Source organism: Macaca fascicularis, chromosome 13 (genome assembly GCF_037993035.2).
Source record: "Macaca fascicularis isolate 582-1 chromosome 13, T2T-MFA8v1.1".
In the NCBI taxonomy this organism is placed as follows: Eukaryota; Metazoa; Chordata; class Mammalia; order Primates; family Cercopithecidae; genus Macaca; species Macaca fascicularis.
In genome coordinates, this window is record NC_088387.1 from 35,460,573 (window position 1) to 35,484,510 (window position 23,938).

At 41.4% G+C, this 23,938-nt stretch overlaps 2 protein-coding genes across 14 annotated transcripts in view; one reads left to right on the forward strand and one right to left on the reverse strand.

Moving 5' to 3' along the window:
* PTCD3 (pentatricopeptide repeat domain 3) overlaps window positions 1-12,861 on the reverse strand; it is a 31,502-nt gene extending 18,641 nt beyond the window's left edge. For all 12 annotated transcript variants that reach the window (XR_012422081.1, XR_012422090.1, XR_012422088.1 and 9 more), the window contains exons 1-7: window positions 12,745-12,861; window positions 10,866-10,918; window positions 10,732-10,768; window positions 8,120-8,165; window positions 3,390-3,458; window positions 2,833-2,937; window positions 930-1,053 (exon numbers count right to left, since the gene is read on the reverse strand). Coding sequence is in view for 2 of the 12 variants with exons in the window: in XM_045368948.2 (XP_045224883.2) it covers window positions 930-1,053; window positions 2,833-2,937; window positions 3,390-3,458; window positions 8,120-8,165; window positions 10,732-10,768; window positions 10,866-10,918; window positions 12,745-12,848 (538 nt within the window). In the remaining 10 variants the exon portion in view is untranslated. The remainder of the gene's footprint in view (window positions 1-929; window positions 1,054-2,832; window positions 2,938-3,389; window positions 3,459-8,119; window positions 8,166-10,731; window positions 10,769-10,865; window positions 10,919-12,744) is intronic.
* A 376-nt stretch (window positions 12,862-13,237) lies between these two features.
* Window positions 13,238-23,938, forward strand: part of POLR1A (RNA polymerase I subunit A) — an 82,844-nt gene continuing 72,143 nt past the window's right edge. Inside the window, exons 1-3 of one of the 2 annotated variants that reach the window (XM_005575390.5) lie at window positions 13,238-13,395; window positions 18,802-19,006; window positions 20,201-20,350. In XM_005575390.5, the coding sequence (XP_005575447.3) occupies window positions 13,319-13,395; window positions 18,802-19,006; window positions 20,201-20,350 (432 nt within the window). In that variant the 5' untranslated portion in view covers window positions 13,238-13,318. The remainder of the gene's footprint in view (window positions 13,396-18,801; window positions 19,007-20,200; window positions 20,351-23,938) is intronic. The other variant, XM_015433461.4, reaches the window with a different exon arrangement.

Genomic DNA, 23,938 nt, shown 5'->3' on the forward strand with positions numbered 1-23,938 from the left:
ATTCAGAGAACCACACGATTTTAGAGCTAGAAGCTCTGAGAAATTAAGTAACTTTTTGAATGCTAAGAACAACTAGTGACACAGATGGCACCAGCATCAAAGCCCCGATCCTACTGAGTGTGCTTTCCTTTTTATGTATTTCCTTCTTGTGTGTTGTGGCCCAATCTTCCAAACATCCTTAAAAAGTACAGGAAACCTGGTCACAGTGGCTCACACCTGCAATCCCAGCACTTAGGGAGGCCGAGGTGGGTGGATCACCAGGTCAGGAGATCAAGACCATCCTAGCTAACATGGTGAAACTCCGTCTCGGCCAGGCATGGTGGCTCACACCTGTAATCCCAGCACTTTCGGAGGCCAAGGCGGGTGGATCACAAGGTCAGGAGATCGAGACCATCCTGGCTAACACGGTGAAACCCCGTCTCTACTACAAATACAAAAAAACTAGCTGGACGTGGTGGTAGGTGCCTGTAGTCCCAGCTACTTGGGAGGCTAAGGCAGGAGAATGGCGTGAACCTGGGAGGCGGAGCTTGCAGTAAGCCGAGATTGCGCCACTGCACTCCAGCCTGGGCGACAGAGCGGGACTCCGTCTCAAAAGAAAAAAAAAAATAAAAGAAAAAAGAGTACAGGAAATCTGGGAGCACTGCGTACCTACCTAACGTTAAAAACAGAAGCTAAGGTAGAAGGGTGATACAATTTCTCTACCAGTGCTACAATAAAGCAACAAAGCTGCAATTCTACTTCAACTATAGTTCTTAAATAACACTAAAGCTAAAAATGAAATAAACTATTAAAAATATAAAGCACGCAGCCATAAAAGCAAAGTAAGTATAGCAGGCCCTGTAACTTTTACTCAAAATATCTGAATCATGTAACTGGGGCCCACTTCAAAGCCCATGTTATTAGAGGGGCTTTAATCGAACTCAGGTCACCTGCTTGCAAAAGCTGATCAAACATGTCCACAGAGGTTTTGACTTTTCTGAGCTTGATTCGTTCCTTCAGGGCGGCTTCACTTATGTCTTCGATCTGAGGTTCTAAGTACTCAGGCATTAAACACTAGGAAAACAAGATGACTAAAGTTACTACAAACAGGTAAAGGTGAGGAAAGGATAACTGAGTAGGACAAAATTTTTATCACCAACATACCAAAGTAAAACTTCACTGCTCCAATTCATGTTTCCTGCACCAGACACCGTTTATCACTTTAACATGATTGTCTTCACAGGGAATTGACTAAACCTTTCATCTCTAATGCTGTGTATCCTCTAAACATTTAATACTACTCAAGGTATGCTGATTTTACCTCATTCACTAACTTATTCAAATACTTTCTGAATGCCTACTACTTGATCCCAGACGCTAAGCTCGGCACAGGGGATACAGAGACGAAAGGCATTCTCTACCTTCAGGGTGCTCAATCTAATGGAGAAAGCAGATAACCAACAAATGATTATTCCACCACTGCCACTGTCTTAGTTCAGGATTTTAGTATTTTGACTTACACAATCACACTGGCTTCCTCATCTACCGACAAATTATACTATGAAAACAAGAAGTGTGTATTTCCCTGTGAGCTTCGGGAAGCAAAGACATGTAGGGGGACGGGAGTAGTTTAGATATGATGAGTCTGAGATTAGTACTTCCACCAACAAACTCAGGAGGGCAGAGTCACATCCGTTTTGCTCACCACTGTATGGACAAGCACTAAGCACAATACCCACCACACTCCATAAATCCTCGCTCCAAACTACAGAACAAAGAGGGAGCTGGAAATACAACGTGGAGTTCAAAGTAAAGGGATCTAGGCTAGATATACAAGAGTGCCAAATGGATTATAACGGTCACTGAAACAGAAGAGTGTACACAATAAAAAAAGAAAATGAGCATAAAAATCTAAGAAAGACACCCGTACTTAAGAAGTGGATCAAGGCCGGACACGGTAGCTCACACCTGTAATCCCAGGACTTTGGAAGGCCAAGGCAGGTGGATCACGAGGTCAGGAGTTCAAGACGAGCCCGGCCAAGATGGTAAAACCCCATCTCTACTAAAACTACAAAAAGTAGCCAGGTGCAGTGGCAGGCACCTGTAATCCCAGCTACTCAGGAGGCTGAGGCAGACTTGCTTGAACCCGGGCAGCAGAGGTTGCAGTGAGCCAAGATTGCACCACTGCACTCCAGCCTGGACAACAGAGTGAGACTCCATCTCAAACAAAAGCAAAAAAAGAAGCGGATCAAGGGCAAGCAGCAGTGGCCTACACCTGCAATCCCAGAGATTTCAGAGGCCGCGGAGGATGTTTGCTTGAGCCCAGAAACTGGAGACCAGCCTGGGCAATGCAGTGAGACAAGACCCAGTTCTCTACAAAAACTAAAAACTAAAAAACATTGGCCAGGCATGGTGGCACACTCCTGTAGTCCAAGCTACTTCTCAGGCTGAGGCAAGAGGATCACTTGAGCACAAGGGTTCCAGGCTGCAGTGAGCTATGACTGCACCATTGCACTCCAGCCTGGGTGACAGCATGATGCGCTGTTTCAAAAAAATGGAAGAGAAAGATGTGAATAGAGAGGTAGTGAAGGAAACTTTAGTCACAGAAGTAAAGATCTAAGAGCATGGTGTCACAAAAAATCAAATGGGGAAAATATTAAGATGAAGAGCAAATAAATACAGAAAGAATTTTAAAAGGTTAGTGTTGTGATCAAAGCTAACTCCACACTTTAAAAGGCTTATCATCCAAATATGGAGGGTATTCAAATGGCTACTTAAATATTAGCTATGAAAGCCTGGTTTAATTTACATTTAAAATAGTATTATGTAAATAATGTAACTACCTGTCCTTACCGGTATATGAGGTTCAGCTATGTCCTTCTGAAAATATTTGGGGTATGAATTAACAATAAACTTGGCTGCATTCTCCCCAGATTTCTTTGCCAGTAAAAATGAATGCTACATAAAGAAAAAGATTTAAATACATGTAATTTAGACTCAAGCAAGATTACAGTTACACTTTCAGCAATAATTTCTCCCCCCTTACAAAAAAAAATGCAACGACAAACAGAATCCCAATTAGAAATTATAGAATATCCCACCTTTTCTACTGTGATACAATTTCAGTTAGCATCTTACACACAGATTGAAATATATAAAAAGCAAGTCATTTAAACTGAGTGGGTCACTCCAGTGTGAAAAAGCCCTAAGTATTAGAAACCAAAACCAAAAATCCTCTCCCCATTGACGATATGTACATCTTTTTGAAAAAAGTAGTAAAGGATTCACAAAGTCTATCAATTTCTCAGCATTTGTAAACCTTTCCCAGGTTCTTACAACTAAATTATTTATGTACTGTTGTGTGCAAACCAGAGAGATAAAAGACTAGAAAATTATATGAAAATACTCACAGATTCCAAAGCGGATGTTGGTATAAGGTAAGGATCATCTTGAAATGCATAAGGCATAGCTGTGGTATCCTGTGGAAAAGACATAATACAATTTCTGTATTTATTTTGAAGACAGCTCACTGTAACTTTTAGCTCCTGGGCTCAAGGGATTCTCCTGCCTCAGCCTCCCAAGTAGCCTGGGCTACAGGTGTGTGCCACCACAGCTGGCTATTTTAAAAATTTTTTTGTAGAGAGGGTGTCTTGCTGTGTCACCCAAGCTGGTCTCAAACTCCTGGTCTCAAGCAGTTCTCTCACCTCTGCCTTACAAATGGCTCGGATTATAGATGTGAGCCACTGCATCCAGCCCACAAGTCTTTTCAGCTACACTTTTAAGAGGATCTTCTGAGTTTTGAGTAACAAAAATTCTGTAAGTTTTAATTATGTATGTAACCTACATGCGCAAATGTATGAGGGCATATATACATGTGTATATAGAGAAAAAAGACAAACACCTGCACTGTACTCCCAGCTCTACAAGACTTGCCTTTAATTACGCAAAGCAAACAATGGCTTAAGCTGTACTCCCCCCCCCACCATGGCTGATTTTAATATTTAAGTTTGCTATCACTGGGGACTATTTCTGTTTTAAACTCTAGGTAAGAATCATCTGAATTAACTAGTCCTAACAGCAGAATCCCAGAATAGGATTTCCTCCAAAGCAAGGTCACTATCTACCCACGTTCATCTTTACCAAGAGTCCCTCCTCCAAATGGAAGATACCACCGCACCCCCTCAGGAGTGAACAGCGGCAGCTTCTCCCACATCCTGTTGCCCATTAAAATTGCTCCCTAAACCTGAGCATAATCAACTCTCCAATACCACCAGGGGCCCCACTGAGAAATGCCCCAGAATTGCTTTCTCTATTCTTCTCTTCTGTGTCTGAGTGCCTTACTTGGGCCTTTATTACAAACAAAAACTTACCCTATATCCTTAACCCTGTCTTACTGACCTGGACTCCTTGGGGAGGGGGCACGGAAGCTTCCCTGCAGCTCTCAAGGGAAAGCTGCTCATACCTGGAGCCTGGAGGGAGTATGTTATTTTGGACCTAGCTTTCTGCTACCCCTTTCAAAAACCCCTTTCCCTTGAGCCTCACCTTAGCAGCCCTGTGGTGAACTTCAGTTTTTAATTATACTAACGGAAAGCCAATGTTGAATTCTTAAGAGTGATATGATCCAGAGTCACTACAGCTGCTGAACTGAGACCAGTTGTACGGAGTTGAAGTGGGAGACGATAGAGACTGTTGCAATTAATCCAGACTTGTAAGACAACAATCACCAAGGTGATCGGTGGTGATATCAAGCATCTAAAATTTTGATATTTTGCAGAAAAGAGTTAACAGGCCTGAAACCACTATCCTTAGAAAGGTCTGCTTCCAAGGCTGGCCCTTGGCTGCCATCTGGGAACCTGGATATTGGAAGGGTTCCCACCATTCCCAAACTGCTAACAATGGTTCACTGTGCCTAACCTGTTTGTACAATGTGTTTTGTGCCAAATATCTGCTTTCCTGGTCTACATGGCCAGCCTCCCCTAAAAACTCTGGCACTGGGTCTCCAATGAGCTTTGGTAGACACTTCGCATGTGTTGTCACAAGTCATTGATGGAGGAATTAAGCATGTCCTGTGTTGAATCTTCTGGAGACGTCTTTTGGAAGCTTGTCACTGATTTCTTTTGGTCTTTATCCCATGAGCCTTTTCTCTTTGCTGACTTTGCTTTGTATCTTCTTGCTGTCTTAACTCTTAGTTGGGAGTGGTCACGGAGACCTCACACATCTTTTGAAGGGATAAACAAAGGCTTTGCTAACATGATTCCCAGGATTTTGGCCTGAGCAGCTATTAAGAATGGAGTTGCCATTAATGAGATGGCAAAGAAATGTATGAGGAATGTTTGGAGGGAAAGGGGTTTGGTTTTGGATATGTTAAGATCTTTATCACACTTTCAAGTGGAAAGGTTTCCCATTCTCCACATTGCTGTCTTTTCTAAAATGTCTGCTTAGAATTCCTTTCCCCCCATCCTGGCTAACACAGTGAAACTCCGTCTCTACTAAAAATACAAAAATTAGCCGGGCGTTGATGGTGGGCGCCTGTAGTCCCAGCTACTCAGGAGGCTGAGGCAGGAGAATGACGTGAACCTCGGAGGCAGAGCTTGCAGTGAGCCAAGAACGCGCCACTGCACTCCAGCCTCGGTGACAGAGGGAGACTCCATCTCTTAAAAAAAAAAAAAAAAAAAAAAAAAAAAAGAATTCCATTCCCAGTCTCAGCGAAGTAACCCCTTCTCAGTGCTACCTCAGTCTTCCCCTCTAGAACTACACAATAACTGTGTCTAATTCTATATCCAGCACAGTGCTTGATAAGCATCATAAGGGCACAATATATGGTTGCTGAATGAATGGATAAACGAATAACTCTTGGATTTCAAGGGCCAGGTAAGTCACAATTCTACACGTAATTTCTATAACTTCTTTGACTTGAAGGTGGCCCTGGACCATCCTCATTAAAATGTTGAGAATATCTCAGAGGTCCATTTCTATGTTTACATTTCAGGTGCCTATTTATGGATAAGTGAGCTACTGAAAACCTCAATGCTTTGCAAGTAGGGAGATGTAGTACTTTTTCAGAAACTGGTAGAGTATACTAATGCACATTAGCCCCGACACTATATTTACTAGCTCCATCTTTATTTTATATTTAATTTATTTTTTGTGGGGGCAAGACAGGGTCTCACTTTGTGGAGTACAGTGGTGCGATCCCGGCTCACCGCAACTTCCACCTCCACCTCCCAGGATCAAGTAAGCCTCACCTCAGCCTCCCAAGTAGCTGGGACTACAGGCCCATACTACCATGCTCAGCTAATTTTTGTGTTTTTTGTAGAGACAGGGTTTAACCACGTTGCCCAAGCTCACAGGATCCACCCGCTTTGACCTCCCAAACTGCTGGGATTACAGGCATGAGCTACTATGCCCTGCCTAGTAGTTCCATTTTTAGATGGAGTTTAACATCTACAATAGAAGAACAATTCTGTGTGCTTGTAATAATCAACCTAAGGAGGATCAATATCCATACAGATACTGTGGCAGAAAAAAAGACTTAGTTATTTTAGACTTTTCCCCACAGATGAAATTAAAAGTTTTCGGTTAATAAAAACTACAACCAAGCAGAACGTTCCATTTCTGATGCATTTACCAAAGTTTCAGTGTATCTACCAGACTACAAACTCTATTCTTGAGTTGCCAACAGAACAAACTTCATGTCAGTGAAATCAACAATATAGTAGCAGTAACAAAATACCATGTACCAAGCATTTCCTTTGTCCCAGACTCTGTCCTAAATCTTCTTATATTTATTAATTCATTTGTTAATAATTCCCATTGCAACCTTGAGGTTTGGTGTTATAATAAACCCCCATTTTATAAGTTAGGAAACAGAAGTTATCAAGAGGTAAAGTAACTTGCCTAAGATCATAAAGCTAGTTGCTTGGCTATTAAACCAGTAGGCTCCAGGACGCAGATTAATCACTGCATGATTGTCAGCATGACAGGTACATTATTTCTCCAAGTTGGTATACTACAGCCAAATCATCTCCTAAGAACATATATTTCAACAAGCCCTTCCAGGGATTAAAGATCACTGGTATGGTAGAAAAACACTGCATTTCAAGGTAAAAGATGTGGAATTAAGCCTTTAATTAAGGCTTTAACATGGTAACCAGTCACTGGCCACTTTCAAAACCTTAGCTTCCTCATTTGCCAAATGAAGGGATTTGATAATTTTAATTTTTCTTTTTTTTTTTTGAGACAGAGTCTCACTAACTCACCCAGGCTGGACTGTAGTGATACGACCTTGGCTCACTGCAACCTCTGCCTCTGGGGTTCAAGAGATTCTCTTGCCTCAGCCTCCTGAGAAGGTAGGACTACAGGCGCCACCATGCCTCATAATTTTTGTTTTTGTTGTTTTGGTAGAGACAGAGTTTCACCATGTTCACTGAGCTGGTCTCCAACTCCTGACCTCAAGCAATCCACCTGCCTTGGTCTCCCAAAGTGATGGGATTAGTGATGGGATTACAGGTGTGAGCCACAGCACCCAGCCAATAATTTCACTCTTAAAAAAAAAGAAAAAGAAAAAATTGGGCACGGTGGCTCACACCTGTAATCCCAGCACTTTGGGAGGCGAAAGCAGGTGGATCACCTGAGGTCTGGAGTTCGAGACCAGTCTGACCAACATGGAGAAACCCCGTCTCTACTAAAAATACAAAATTAGCTGGGCGTGGTGGCACATGCCTGTAATCCCAGCTACTCAGGAGGCTGAGACAGAAGAATCGCTTGAACCCAGGAGGTGGAGGATGCGGTGAGCTGAGATCATGCCATTGCACTCCAGCATGGGCAACAAGAGTGAAACTGTCTCAAAACAAACAAACACACGAACAAAAAACAGATGGGGGTCTTGCTATGCTGCCCAAACTGGTTTTGAACTCCTGATGTCAAGTGATCTTCCTGTTTTCGCCTCCAAAAGTGTTGGGATTACATTCATGAGCCACCTGGCTCAGCTGGATTAGATAATTTTAAAGAAACTTTCTAGATCCACAACAGTTTAATTCTGAATAATGAACAGGTATGAGTATTAAATGTGTTATTAGCCAAGTTAAAAAGTATGTTATTAGCCAAGTTTTAGGTTAAAAAAAACTAAAATCCTACTTACCCTGTTTACTGTGGATGCAAGTGCCTGAAGAACAGCTACTTTATCCCTAAGAATAAGAACCACAAGTTAATCCTCATCAGGGCTCTTCACAGCCACAAACTGAACAAGTGATTCTACTCTCAGTGTATTGGCCAGTAACAAAGTGCACATCTCATCTGAAGCTGGTTCGTATGTCACAAGGTCACTAGAATAAATTAGAAATGAAGAAAACTGCCAGTTCTTTTCCCTAGTTGGTACATGTTCTCTCTTTGCTATGCCTGTCCTCTCTGGCCTGGAGGATAATGCCATAACCCAGGGCTAGTGATTTCCATCCTCCCCTCATAAAACTATCTGGCCTACTTCCTCTATCAACTTTCCTATGGATTCTTATTGCGGCTTTCAGGACTACTGTTGCCTTTACTAACTTAACTGGTAGCTCTTGATTCAGTTATACAAGAATAAACCATAGGCTTCATTCTGGACCTATTGCATCAAAGCCTCCCAAGATCCACGGAGGACTGTCACACACATTCTTACTGAATTCCCAGATAATTCTGATGCACCCTCCTGGTTTAGAACCTCTCAACCACATATAACCTTATGGTAAGAATTGCAGGCCAGCTGTCCACTGCACCTCTGAATAGAGACCTTCACTGAACTATTAGAAAAGGCTTCACTGGAATAAATGACAGACAAGATAATTCGATCTCAAATGTATTTTTGCTCCTATGTTAGATTTTATGTGTTTCCTTTCCAAAAGGGAATTATACCAAGAGTATTTTTCTAAATAAAGTTTAACATAACATTCTTTTTTTTTTTTTTGAGACGGAGTCTCGCTGTGTCACCCAGGCTGGAGTGCAGTGGCGCGATCTCGGCTCACTGCAAGCTCCGCCTCCCGGGTTTACGCCATTCTCCTGCCTCAGCCTCCGAGTAGCTGGGACTACAGGCGCCCGCCACCACGCCCCGCTAGTTTTTTGTATTTTTAGTAGAGACGGGGTTTCACCATGTTAGCCAGGATGGTCTCGATCTCCTGACTTCGTGATCCACCCGCCTCGGCCTCCCAAAGTACTGGGATTACAGGCTTGAGCCACCGCGCCCGGCCTAACATAACATTCTTAAGACTATAAGTCATCTGAGAAAAACAAAAGTACAGGAAATTTTATATTTCATCAAAACTAATTCCCTGATGTATATAATATCCACAAGGTTTTCTTTCCACATTTAGAAGTCACATTTATGTCACTTCAGCAAGTGTGATGACGACACATTCTCTCATCTCTCAGCATTCCGTCAGATCTTTCATTAGCCTATTTAAGTCTTAGCAAGTTAGCATACTTTCCTAACACATTGAACAAATGGCAGTGAAAAAATGATGGCAGATTACTCACTAATTCGCTTTCTTAAAAGGGTTACTTAAAAAAGTTATCATATATTATTTTAAAAAAATAAACTAGAACATTACAGGTTAACCTAAACTGTCTGGTGTCATCTTGTGACCCCTCTCCACGATGAATTTGGTATTTGTATTTCCAGAACTTTTAAAGTATTTTTACACATACATCTCCCTAAAAAATGTATACACACTGTCATTCTGCATGTGTCTACGTAAGTTTGACTGCATTATCCATGTTATTAAATATAGAGCTAACTAATTCCTTTCAATGTAAAAAGTTATTGTATGATAACCTTTTAAAATTATCCATTCACTTTTCAATGGGCATTCAGGCTGTTTCAACCTGTTACTATTCCCAAGTAATAAACAGTCTTGTCCATGTATATATGCAAATGTTCCTCCAAAGTGGCTAACCAGTAAGGTATGCACATTTCCAATTCTGATTCTGCCAAATTTCCTGCCAAAGAGCTGTTCCAATTTACTGTCCCACAAACAAACGTATTTCTCCAAATCCTCTCTCTGCCAATCTGGTAAGTTTTAATTTGCACTTCTTTTATGATCCCAGTTACCTATGCATTGACATAGCTGGGCTCCCTGGCTCCCTGAAATAATCACACAATTCAGATTAATGAAGTTTTTTAAAAAGGCTTTTTAATGAACCCGAGTCTTTAGGTCACATAATTTTAAGACCTAGCTTTTTAAGGGGCCATTAAATGTGTTCAATAGTACTACACTGTAACAAGCACTTTTGTGAAGTTTTAGTTCCTACATATTCAACAAATTGAATAAATGAGATGAGGCAATTTGTTCAAGGATACATCCACTGAATAAAAAAGCCAAATTTTGCTGTCCACACCATTTACTTTATTTTACCACATTAGAGATAATAAAGACAGTAATTTTGTCTGCTCTTCCAACCAAGTGAGAGAACTTCCTTTAAAAAAATTATAATGATGTTCATGTATAACCATGTATTATTAACCACGTAAATACTAACCCACACTAATTCAAAATATCTTTCAATTGTTCTTTTAAGTAAATCTCATTGCTCATTCACTCACTATTCTCCACCTTTCTATTTTTTGTCCTTTAAACTCCTAGCTTCTCCCCACTCAGCTACTCTCTCTTCAAGAATGCTCTCCTATTGCTCTTCCCGTCACTGTCTCCTTACTTAACCCTTATGTTTCTCTCATAGTAAGCACTCAACCATTTGCTGAATGAACACTGATAGAATACTTACCAAGTTTTCTTTTTTGGAATTACTACTTCTTCAATCCCTAATGTAAAAAATAAAACATGATTCAGTTTCCTAGTACTACAATGGAATCCAACGTGTTGATATAAAAATAGAATTCAACATATTTTAAAATATACCTGTTATATCAGTTCCTTCAACCTTTGAGAGGGTTGCACTGCCAGAATAAAATCTGCAAAAAAACAAAAGCCTTAAAGCTAATAGTCCTTAATCAAGTACCCAGCTCACCTCCACCTGTGTGTACTTTGTGCCCAAATTCTCCAATTATCACGGATTAAACTGGATAACTCATGTCAATGAATGCTGAGAAGACAGTCTGTACAGCATGTTCAGTATCATTAACGAATGGATATAAGATATAGACAAGACTGTCAAAACCGGTTTTTTTTTTAGAGACAGGGTCTTGTTCCATTGCCCAGCCTTTAGTGCAGTGGTGCAATTATAGCTCACTGAACCCTTAAACTCCTGGGCTCAAGTGACCCTCCTGCTTCAGCCTCCTGAGTAACTAGGACTACAGGCATATGCCACCATGCCCATCTAGTCAAAATTTTTGGAAGCAAGCAATCTCATTACATACATGGCAGAGGGGGAGGAAAGTTTTTAATGGCCCTTGTACAATCTGGTTTGAAATGCAAGAATTTCAACTTCAGGAACCAAAACACTATGACATTAAAAAGAACAATTTAGTGAGCTCTTGCTTCTATATAGTTACTGCCCTCATCAGAAAGGACTACCTCACTTAAAGCAATTACAACATAGGGAAGATCACCCATGGCTTTTCATTCCACTTCCTTCAACAATCAAGAACGTATCAAATACATAAAGCCTGATTCAGACTTGGAATTGCTAATATTTTCTATTTTCAGAGGTTCAATATGAAATTTTTGGCACCGGTAACATTCGGAAAGTTGTCAAGATGTGATTGCATAGAAAGATACTTCCTCCAGTAAGTATCTGGTTTCAGGTATCATTTTAAAACAAGAATACCCCTCTAAGCTAAGGACATTTCAGAAAGAGATCAACTCTTTCAAGTCACGCTATTTGTTTCTCATGACCTTAAAACAGAGATCATGGTTATTTTGAGAACGGATGCTGAGGGAGAGATTGTGCTTCAAGCAAAGAAAACGAGTAGAAAAATGCTAACGAGGGCTACCAGGAAAAGAAGGACTGACATTGAATGGCAGCACAAAGGCTTCTGCAGTATCAGATGGAGTGGTTTCTCTTTCTTGAGGGGAACTAAGGGAGAGTACATATAAAAAAAAAATTGTAAATTACATATCTCACTTATACCTCACAAACTTTTCGGATGGTTATTACCAACTCCAGTCTGCAGATGAGGAAATCTGTCTATCATCCAATTAAGTGAATGGCAAACACTAAATCTAAAATTAGGCTTTCAGCAAGTTTTCACTACAAATTACTGCCTCTCATATTCCCACAATGCCACTGTGTGTACTGAGTGAAAACAATATTACATAAATAGGTCATACAGGTTCCAAGCTATAGCTAATCACAGATCAAAAGGGCATGGTGAGATCTTTTAGACTTTTCTGCTTTTATGAAAACCTGATAACTTCTTTAGCCAAAGACCCCACCGTGGCGACCAGAGATCGCCTTTTATGTGGGAAGATTTTGTACTCTCTCCTCGCTCCTCCTGATTGGGTTAAAATAAGTAATGGCGGATAATTTTTAATTTGGGGTAGTGTTGCTAATAGCCACGCTCACTGGAACGTAAGCTTCATGAGGGCAGGGACCCAGCTTTGCGGGTGGTAACTACAGAATACTGCAAGCAAACAATAAGTATTTCTCTAATGAAAAAATGCGTTGCGAACCCTATTTCAATGGGCCATCTCCGCGTACCTAGCCTTAAGGGCACGCGGCCCCAAGGGCGCGCATGAGCAAACCACTTCATCGTGCCTACGCCCACAGCAAGCTGGGAAACATAGGACTAAGGTGACTCTGCAGTCGTCTTCGCGGATACCCCTAAGCGTCTCTTACCTGCAGCTGCGTGCCTGTTCACACAGACCCGCCCGCCGACCTGTCAGCGGCTGGCCAAACCTGCTGCGGAGGCCCAGCCAGCGAACAGCAGCTACAGCCGCCATCTTTAACTTCTCTGCAGAGCAGGTTGGGAAAGCCCGCCTCGACCTTCAGGAAGGTGGGGCGAAGTGGGCGGGGAGCAGGGAACAGCTCCGCTATTGGCTGAAGCGGAAGAAGACGAAAGCAAACATAAAATGGGAGGTTGCAAGCTCATGGTTTGAAAGACTTTGTCACGGAAGCTAAAAGCTCTATACACCTCATTTGCCTCGGAGGAATTTTCTTAAATAATTATTTTGATGTCTTATATATCTTTTATTGTTTTCAAAATAAATGAGCGAGCAGAGAGTCGTACAACTATTTGTTCCCCCCCATGTAGAAGTGATCTCATCCAAGTAAATGTCGTTCCTGCGACCTCTTCCGCGCGCAAGCGCACTTTGAATCACGTGGTGCCTCCGAGCTTGAGGCTGAATTAAGAATAGTCAGGTGGTGAGTGGAACGTCTCTCTGGGTGTTGGAATTCAAAACGGACCTGGAGGATGTTGATCTCCAAGAACATGCCCTGGCGGCGGCTGCAGGGCATTTCCTTCGGGATGTATTCGGCTGAAGAGCTCAAGTAAGGAGTTGGTCGGGTAGCTTGCCCAGCCTGGCTCTTGAGGTCGGCGCCCTAAACTACGATTCCCAGAAGCCCTTGCGCCCAGTCAATCCTCTGAGTCCTGGCTTGTCTGGCGCTTGTCCTGCTGGGAGTCGTAGTTCTGGGAACGTTCCTGGGCCGGCGTGGACTGCCTAGAGTCCGGTGGGGCTGGGGGAAAGAGTTTGCGCTGGGAGTGGGGGAGTGTAAGGGTGGGGAGGTTCCGGGTCTGCAGCGTTAACGTCTGCCAGTCTTCTCGTTAACAAGCGTTTGTAGAATTAACCATAATGTACCTGACATGGTTAATTAGGCACGTAGTAAGTTTCCTCTTGTTTATAAAATGTTTGTCCTTCAAGTTAACTTCTCTTTGCTAGGACCCCGTTATGTTCTCTGTCTGGTTGTTAAATCAAGGGAACTCTCTTTAGTCTTCATTTTGATCACGGTAGCATTTGACATTCTCCAATGCACTCTATTGAAACTTTCCTTTCTTCCAGAACCTTATTTGTCTTCAAGTTCTCCTATTTTTATGACAAATACTTCTACCTCCCTCTCTTCCTCTATCAGTCTTATAACCCCACAAACATTTATTAAGCATCCAGTTGTTTCCAGGCACCAAGCTAGGCGTTAATGACACATTGGTGAGCAAAGTCTGTACTTCGTTTTACTCCTTAAATGTTGATGTTCTTCAAGATTCTGTTCTGGTAATGTTGTTTTCCTCATGGTAAATATTGCCCCTTGACAATCTCACCACTTTCATGATTTGTAGTCTCAAATTTAAATCCCCAACGCAAATTTCTTTCCCTGATTTTCAGACCCATTTGTTCAGCTGTCTGGACATCTTTACTTAAATTTCACACAGAGATCTTAAATGCGTATCAAAAACTCAACATGGCCGGGCGCGGTGGCTCACGCCTGTAATCCCAGCACTTTGGGAGGCTGAAGCCGGCGGATCACGAGATCGGGAGATCGAGACCATCCTGGCCAACATGGTGAAACCTCGTCTCGACTAAAAATACAAAAATTAGCTGGGCGCGGTGGCGGGCACCTGTAGTCCCAGCTACTTGAGAGGCTGAGGCAGGAGAATCGCTTGAACCCAGGAGGTGGAGGTTGCAGTGAGCCGAGATTGCGCCACTGCACTCCAGCCTGGCGACAGAGCAAGACTGTCTCAAAAAACAAAAACAAAAAGCAAAACAAAACAAAAAAAAACTCAACATGCACCCCTCTTCAAAGGGAGGGGTAACTTACCCCTCCAAAATGGTGTACCTAGTGCAAGACGGTCACTAGAAATTGGAAAATAATTCTAGATCTCTCTTGACATCTAACTTATTTATTGGGCTCTTACTTTGTGTCACCTACATGTCTATTTGTTCTTTACTCTCCTTTTTCTCCCAATTGCTACTGTGTTCCCTCTGGTCCTTATCTCATGTTTGAATTGTCTTTTCCTTCCACCTTCCCCTTACACCTCTCAAGTGCATACTCCACACTGCTGTCAAAATTATTCTTGCAAAGTGCAAATGTAGTCATGCTACTGTCACCCTTAAAACCCTCCAAACGTTCTCCATTTCCCTCAGATAAAGGACATTTTCTTAGCATAGCCTGCAAAGTCTCCCATGATCAGTCCAATGCTGATTTTAGCTATAACATCATCCCTTCTCCAGCCCTATTAAACTACTTGCATATTCCAGAAACTGCCATTCATATTTCAACATCTGGGTCTTTTTTTAAGCTATTCCCTCTGCCTGCAGTGTCCTTTTAGCCAAAAGGAGGTATTTCCCTCTGTCCCCTACCCAACACACACACACCTGAAAGCTCAGTTCACCTCCCTCATTTTCTGAGGTCATTTTGCACATGTTACAGTGTGTCTGTCATGGTGCTTTAGTCACTTTTTGTGCTTACGTATATTTGTCTTCCTCCAGTACTCTTGAGCTTCTTATATATGCCACTCTTGTCTTTTATCCTCAAGTCTGAATAAATGGATGAATAAACTCCTGAGCTCTGGTGTCAGTGGTAACAGTGTGCTAGCCCAGAAATTCCAGTTATATCATCACCGCCATAAGTGGATACGATTTCATCCAAAAGCAAAAGTGTTTTAAGTTTCCTGAATTTTTAAAAAGATAACTGTGGAGTTTTCAAACTGGTTTAGGGTTGAGTTAAAAATGGCCTGCAGGGGCCATTTCAGTCTCCTGTTACCTCTCTGATCTCACCTCTTCCGGCTACCTTGACCTCCTTGTTGCATCCAGAGCACCACGGGCACACATCCACCTCAGGACCGTTGCACTCCCTGCTTCTTCCTCCTTTAAAACCCTCTGCCCAGGTGACTGTATGGCCTGCTCCCTCAACTCCTTCAGCCTTTGCCCAAGTACCTCCTTAGTGGGCTTCTAGGACCACTTGACTACTCCGCTCTTCCCTTTCCCTGTATTATTTTTCGTCATAGCATTTCCTGCCATGTAACAGACTATACATTTATTTTGTGTCTGTTCCTCTTCCTCCAATAGAATGTAAGGCCCTTAAGCATAGCGGTTCTTGTCTGTGTCCTTGGCACTTTATGCTATCTGGCACATAGTAAGCACTCAGTGGGTATTTGTTGAGTGTATGAATAGATGGATGGAGGAGCTAGCTGCTCAGTGCTTGGCACTTTCAGTCCTTAACGACACCCATTCTCAGTTCTTAACAACACCCATTTGTGGTGGCACCTCCAGTAAAAAATTCAGGCCCAGAGAACAAAATGTCTCTCTAGGAAGTGGCAAAAGTCTTCTTCAAACCTAAGTCTATTGATCTCAAACTCTGCTCTCTCCGGTGGAATCCTTGCTGGTTGCCCCTACTCTTCATCCCACTCCTGTAGTGGTGGGAGGGACTTTCTCCTCTACCCAACAAAGAGAGAGGAACTTTGTTCCAGACACTGTATTTTCTATATGTTATCTTCTAATCGTCCTCATAGAGCTGCTGCGATGCCCAGACTTCAGGTGAGAAAAAAATTAGGTAGTTATCAAAGGACACAGTCAACAGAGTGAAAGGGCAACCCATGGAATGGGAGAAAATACTTGTAAATTATGTACCTGATGAGAGATTGTTATCTAGAACATAAAAGGAACTCCTACCACTCAACAACAACAATAACAAATTCAATTTTAAAATGGACAAAGGACTTAAATAGACATTTTTCCAAAGAAAACATACAGATGGCCAGTGAGCATGTGAAAAGATGTTGAACATCACCAATTATTAGGGAAACGCAAATAAAAAGCTCCTCCAATCCAGTAGGGTGCTACTATCAAAAAACCAAAGTAGTGTGTGTTGACAAGGGTGTGGAGAAAGTGGAACCTTTTTGTACACCATTAGTGGGAATGTAAAATGGTGCAACCACTATGGAAAACAGTAGGGTGGATTCTCAAAATATTAAAGACAAAATTACCATGTGATCCAGCAGTTCTACCTCTGGATACATATCCAAAGAATTGAAAGTAGGGTCTCAGAGATATTTGTATACCTATGTTCATAGCAGCGTTATTCACAATAGTGAAAAAGTGGATACTACCCTAGTGTCTTATCAATGGATGGGTTGATAGACAAAATGTGGTATGTACATGCAATGGGATATTGTTCAGCCATAAAAAAAGGAAAAAAGTTCTGACACATCCTATAACATGGATGAACCTTGAGGGCATTGTGCTAGGTGAAATAAGCCAGTCACAAAAGGACAAGTACAGTGTGATTCCACTTAATATAAGGTACTTAGAGCAGTCAGATTAATCAAAACAGAAAGTAAAATGATGGTAGCAGAGGAGATGAAGAATTATTGTATAACGGGTACAGGGTTTCAGTTTTACAAGATGAAAAAGGGTTCTGCAGGTGGAGAATGGTAATGGTAGCATAATGCAAATGTACTTAATACCACTGAACTGTACTAATTGAAACAGTTAAGATGATGAATACATATATATATTTTATTACAGTTTCAAAAGTTAAGATTAAAGAACAAAAGGTAAGTAATTTGTTCAATGTTACCCAGTTCAAGGTTGCAGGTAGACTCTAGGTTTGTGGGTAGAGACCACACACACAACTTTTGAGTTAGATCAAGTTTCTCATGAAATTAGCTTACTGGCAGCAAGGTGACCATATAGACAACAGCCACAACAGCAGATCTGCCTCCATGTCGCCTTGACCCTTAGAGTGACACTGGCCATGCCACATAGAATCTTCTAGATCTGAGCAGCTTAATTCCTGATAGACTAACATCGTTTTACACTCAGAACATGTCACCACTCATGAAAACTTGACACTATTTTTGTGCTTTATTAAAGGGAGTGTTTACATCATTAGGGGACTCTCCTTTCAACCTTCAGATTTCCTCTAGCCTGTGAGATTGGGATGGTTTCTTTGTCTTTATTTTCTAAATCAGAAAGGAGAAAGTTGTAAAAAAGCAAAGTTAGCTTACTAAACATAGTTGTGTCCTATGGGAGCACCTTTCAAACCAAACATAAAATGTGATGAAACCTTTTTTAAGGTTTGCTTATATGTGTTTAATGTTGTCAAATTTACTATTTCTGCATACAGGGATTGTTGCATCACATTCCCTTCACTGAACTACGTAGGCTTTGGAGTTAAGTCTATTCCATATCCTGCCTCCCCCACATTCTGTTTGTGTCACCTGGATTCGATCACCTAAATTCCCTGAGCCTTGGTTTCGTCCCCTGAAAAGTACATGTAGTGATGACCATTTCAGAGGATTAAGATCAAACTAAATAATGCAGCCAGGCATGGTGGCTCACTGCTGTAATCCCAGCACTTTGGGAGGCTGAGGCAGGCGGATCTGTAGAGCTCAGGAATTGAAGACCAGCCCGGGTAACATGGCGAAATCCTGTCTCTACAAAAAAAATATTAATCGAAAAATTAGTTGGGCATAGTGGCACTTGTCTGTGGTCCCAGCTACTCGGGAGGCTGAGGTGGGAGGATCACTGGAGCCCAGGAGTTCGAGGCTGCAGTGAGTCAAGGTTGCACCAGTGCACTCCAGCCTGGGCAACAAGAGTGAGACCTTGTTTAAAAAAAAAAAAAGACGAAATAATGCTGCCTGTGAAGCAGTCAGTGTATAGTAGATGCTTAACTCGTTTTTATAAACAGTTTATCAATATACTTAGTGCAAGTTTTGTTCTAAATCTGTTTTTAAGATGTTACCACTCATTCATTTAGCACATATGTGTTTATTAACTGTTGGGTACCAACTCTGCACTTAGTGTTGGGGTCCACTGGTGAGCAAGGCAGACAGAGATTGTGCCCTCCAGAGCGATCAAGCAGGCATTAAATCATCACTTAACTATACTTTTGTGCTGGAAAGGAAATATCAGAGAGGTTGGTAACCTTAGCTTTCCTCTTGGTCTTTTTTTATCCCCTTAGGAAATTAAGTGTTAAATCCATTACAAACCCTCGGTACCTGGACAGCCTGGGGAACCCATCGGCAAATGGCCTGTACGATTTAGCTTTGGGTCCTGCAGATTCCAAAGAGGTGTGCTCCACCTGCGTGCAGGACTTCAACAACTGCTCCGGGCACCTGGGCCACATTGAGCTCCCACTCACGGTGTATAACCCTCTCCTCTTCGATGTAAGTGCTGCCTCAGTTGTGTGAGTCTCAGGGCTGCTGGTGGGATTTATGAGTTCTGCCTCTCTCCCACAAGAGTGGTCTAAGGACGTTAAGCCCCAGACACTCCAATGAAAGCATTCTGTAGAATGAGATTTTGAAGCTTTGAGCCAAATACAATAACTTCAACTTACCCTGTGGCCCTAAATAAATGAATATCAGTTTGCTTCCAGTTGAGTAGAGCCACAGCCTGATTCCATTCACGTGGAGGGCCAGGGAGGGTTCAGATTCATTCCCTACACCTTTTGTTTCAGGGGCTTTGTGCTCTTCAGAAATCTCAGTGGCACCTGCCTGGTAATAGAGCGAGCTTCAGTGTTCTCAAGGCCTCCCTGAGCCTTTCAGGTGTCTCTATAGGCTCTTGGGTGGTGGCAGGAGAAGCAAAGCCCCAGAAAGCCCAACAGTGAGGTCAGAATTAAGCTTCTGTGTAGAGTCATGCTTGTACATTTTCAGCTTTTTATTTCAGCGAACCTCACTTGCAGGACTTTTTTTTTTTTAAGCTACACATATGTTGGTATACATGGACATGATTTTTGTCTGTTAATCATGTTAAAGAGAAGTGTCTTTTTTTGTTTTTGTTTTTAAGACAGTGTTTCATTCTGTCTCCCAGGCTGGAGTGCAGTGGCACGGTCTTGGCTCATTGTAACCCCTGCCTCCTGGATTCAAGTGATTCTTGTGCCTCAGCCTCCCAAGTAGCTGGGATTACAGGCACGTGCCACCATGCCCAGCTAATTTTTGTATTTTTACAAAAATTACAAGAGACAGGTTCACCATCTTGGCCAGGCTGGTCTCAAACTCCTGGCCTCAAGTGATCGATCCGCCCGCCTTGGCCTCCCAAAATGCTGGGATTACGGGCGTGAGCCACCGCACCTGGCCAAGAAGGGTCTTAATTAAATCTTGGAATAAAATAAAGATATTTCTCTACCTCAGGTCATACGCCCAAAGTAAATTTCAAATCTAAATGGATTAAAATAAAACCTTAAAAGAAAATAGAAGGGAATATTTATCTGGTTCTTAAGATAACAAAGACCTTTCTAAGCATGTAGGCTGAAGTAGAGTTTTTAAAGACTGACTACACGAAGAAACTTGTGAGTATACTGAAAATCACCATGACTACTGTGTCTCTTTCTAATATCCTGTTCGTTTTTATTCCCTCTTCAGAAGCTGTACCTGCTGCTTCGGGGCTCTTGTTTAAACTGCCACATGCTGACTTGTCCCCGGGCCGTGATTCACCTCTTACTCTGCCAGCTAAGGGTTCTGGAAGTCGGGGCCCTACAAGCAGTCTACGAGCTTGAGAGAATTCTGAACAGGGTAGGTGGGTAGTGGTGGTCACAGAAATCAGGAAACACAAAGTGGTGGAGAACTAGAGATGCTTGTATATTGTCCTAGTTACCATGCCGATAGTCACCAGAACGTTTGATCTTTATATCTTATAACTGGATACCAATAGCTGAGTGTGAAAACAGGAAGCTATAAGAATAATAAAAGGAATGTTAATAGAAACAATAGTGAAATACCATTTAATCCATTTATGAGCTTTTTCTGATTTTCTGGACCGAGGATTCAGTCAAGGTTTATTCAATCAAAAGACATTGCTTTTGATGGTTACATTTCTTTGATTGGTCTTAAAGTAGAACATTGTAATGTAGAGAGTTCTTTTTCATGATACTGACTTTTTTGGAGGCTCAAGGCCAGTTGTCTGATAGGATTTCTTACATTTTACATTGTCTGATTATTTCCTGTAATTAGATTCACTTTTTGGCAAGAATACAACCTACATGATACACGGTACTTTGTATTGCATCATTTTAGGACGCCTATGATATCAGGTTGTTCACCTATTGGTAATGCTTACTTTGTTTACTTTTTGTGTTTGGTTTTTTGGTCTTTTTTTTTTTTTTTTTTGAGACGGAGTCGCTCTGTTGCCCAGGCTGGAGTGCAGTGGCTGGATCTCAGCTCACTGCAAGCTCCGCCTCCCGGGTTTACGCCATTCTCCTGCCTCAGCTTCCCGAGTAGCTGGGACTACAGGCGCCTGCCACCTCGCCCGGCTAGTTTTTTGTATTTTTTTAGTAGAGACGGGGTTTCACCGTGTTAGCCAGGATGGTCTCGATCTCCTGACCTCGTGATCCTCCCGTCTCGGCCTCCCAAAGTGCTGGGATTACAGGCTTGAGCCACTGTGCCCAGCCAGTCTTTTTTTCTATTAACACATAATATTTATACATATTTTATGGGGTACATAATGGTGGTGTGATACAGACAATGTATAGTGATCAGATCAGGATAATTAGCATATCTATCACCTCAAACATTCATCATTTCTTTGTGTTGCGAACATGCAATATTCTCCTTCTAGCTGTTTGAAACTATGTTATTGTTAGCTATGGTCATCCTATAATGGGGTAGAACATTAGAATTTATTCCTCTTGTCTAATTGTAATTTTATCTCCTTTAACAAATCTCTTCCTGTTCCCCTCTTTTCCCTACCCTTCTCAGCTTCTAGTATTCTCTATTCTACTTTTACTTCTATGAGATCAACTATTTTTGGCTTCCACATATGAGTAAGAACATGTAGTGTTTAACTTTCTGTTCCTGGCTTATTTCACATGATGTCCTCTGGTTCCATCTATGTTGTTGCAAATGACAGGATTTCATGCTTTATTATGGCTAAATAGTATTCCATTGTGTATATATTACCACATTTGCTTTATCCCTTTATCTATTATTGGACATATAGGTTGGTTCCATATCTTGGCTATTGTGAATAGTGCTGCCTCTTTGATATTCTAATTTCTTTTCTTTTGGATAATTGCCCAATAGTGGGATGCTGGATCATATGGTAGTTCTATTTGTAGTTTATTGAGGAACCCTCATATGTTTCCTGTAGTGGCTATACTAGTTTACATTCCCACCAACAGTGTAGTGTATAGGAGTTCCCTTTTCTCCACATCCTCACCAGCATTTGTTATTTTTTTGTCTTTTGGGGATAGCCATCCTAACTGGGATGAGATGAAACCTCACTGTGGTTTTGATTTGTGTTTTCCCAGTGACTAGTAACATTGAACATTTTTTCATATATTTGTTAGCCATTTGTGTGTGTTTTGAGAAATGTTTGTTGAGATGATTTGCCCATTTTTTAATTGAATTGTTTGGGATTTTTTGCTGTTGAGATGTTTGAGTTCCTTATATATTCTGAATATTAAGCCTCTGCCCCTAAGATGAATAGTTTGCAAATATTTTCTCCTATTCCATAGCTTGTCTTTTTATTGACTGACTACTTTGCTGTGCGGAAGCTTTTTAGTTTGATATAATGCCATTTGTTTATTTTGGCTTTTGTTGCCTGTGCTTCGAGGTCTGATTCATAAAATATTTTTCCAGACCTTATATTTAGGTCATTGATCAATTTTTGAGTTGATTTTTGTAGAGGGGAGGGGTGGAGATCTAGTTTCATTCTTCTGCATATGGATATCCAATTTTCCCAGCATCATTTATTAAAGGCACTGTCCTTTTCCCCAATGTATATTCTTGGCACTTTTTGCAAAAATCAGTTGGCTGTAGATATGTAGATTAATTTTTGGGTTCTCTGTTTTCATTGGCCTATGTTTCTGTTTTCATGCCAGTACCCTACTGTTTTGGTTACTACAGCTTTGTAGTATATTTTGAATTCTGGTAGTGTGATGCCTCTAGCTTTGTTCTTTTTGCTCAAGATTGCTTTGGCTGTTCAGGGTCTTTTGTGGTTCCATACAAATGTTACAATTTTTTGTTTTTCTGTTTCTGCAAAGAATGTCATTGGTATTTTGATAGGGATTGCACTGAATCTACAAATTGCTTTGGGTAGTGTAGTAATTTTAACAGTATTAATTATTCTAATCTATAAGTACGGGATGTTTTTCCATTTGTACCCTCTCCAGTTTCCTTCATCACTGTTTTGCAGTTTTCCAAAAGAGTCTTTCACATCCTTGGTTAAATTTATTCCTAGGTATTTTTTTGGTAGCTATTATAAATGGGATTGCCTTCTTAATTTCTTTTTCAGCTAATTCATTGTTTGTGTATAGAAATGCTACTGATTTTTTTTTAATCCTGCAACTTGACTGAATTTGTTTATGAGTTCTAAGAGGTTTTTGGTAGAGTCTAGGTTTTTCTATATATAAGATTATGTTATCTGTAAACAGAGACATTTTACATCCTTCTTTTCAGTTTGGATGCCTTTTCTTTCTCTTGCCTAATTTCTCTGACTGGTTACTTTCGGATAAGGTGGCGTTGACCAGATCTCTATTGTAAAGAGATATTTTTTTCATAGTTGATATTTACATCAGAATTTCTGGTGCTATTAAAAATACCTTATTTGAATTTTCATTTTGTTTGTTGACATATAAAAATGTTATTGATTATATATGAAGCAACCTGGCAAAATTGTCTCATCAATTGTGACAGTTTGTCTGTAGATATTTTTAGATTTTCAATACAATCATATCTGCAAATACTGGCTTTTTTGTTCCTTTCCAATCCTTATATGTTTTCTTTTGGTGGCTAGGATCTACATTACTGTGTTGAAGTGGTAGTTGGTATCTTTGTCTTATTTCTTGTCACAAAGAAAAGTTGTTCCCCTTTCCTCTTCTCCTCCCTCTTCTTGGATACTTCAGTGCTGAAGACATAAGGTGGGCGGAGCAAGCTGGGATTTCACAAAGAGACCCAGCCTAATACATGGTGTCTGAGCCCCAGGAGAGTGAGCAAAGCTTCGTGGGAAAGGTGTCCCTGCACAGGGGGGACTCAGCCAGAGCAGAGTGAGAGGGGATCCCTGCACGTGCGGGCAGCCCTGTGTGGAATACCAGAGCTCGAGTAGGGTAAGGAGGGTGTTCATTTGGAGATAAAGACACAGCTTAGAGTGTGAGAGCCCAAATC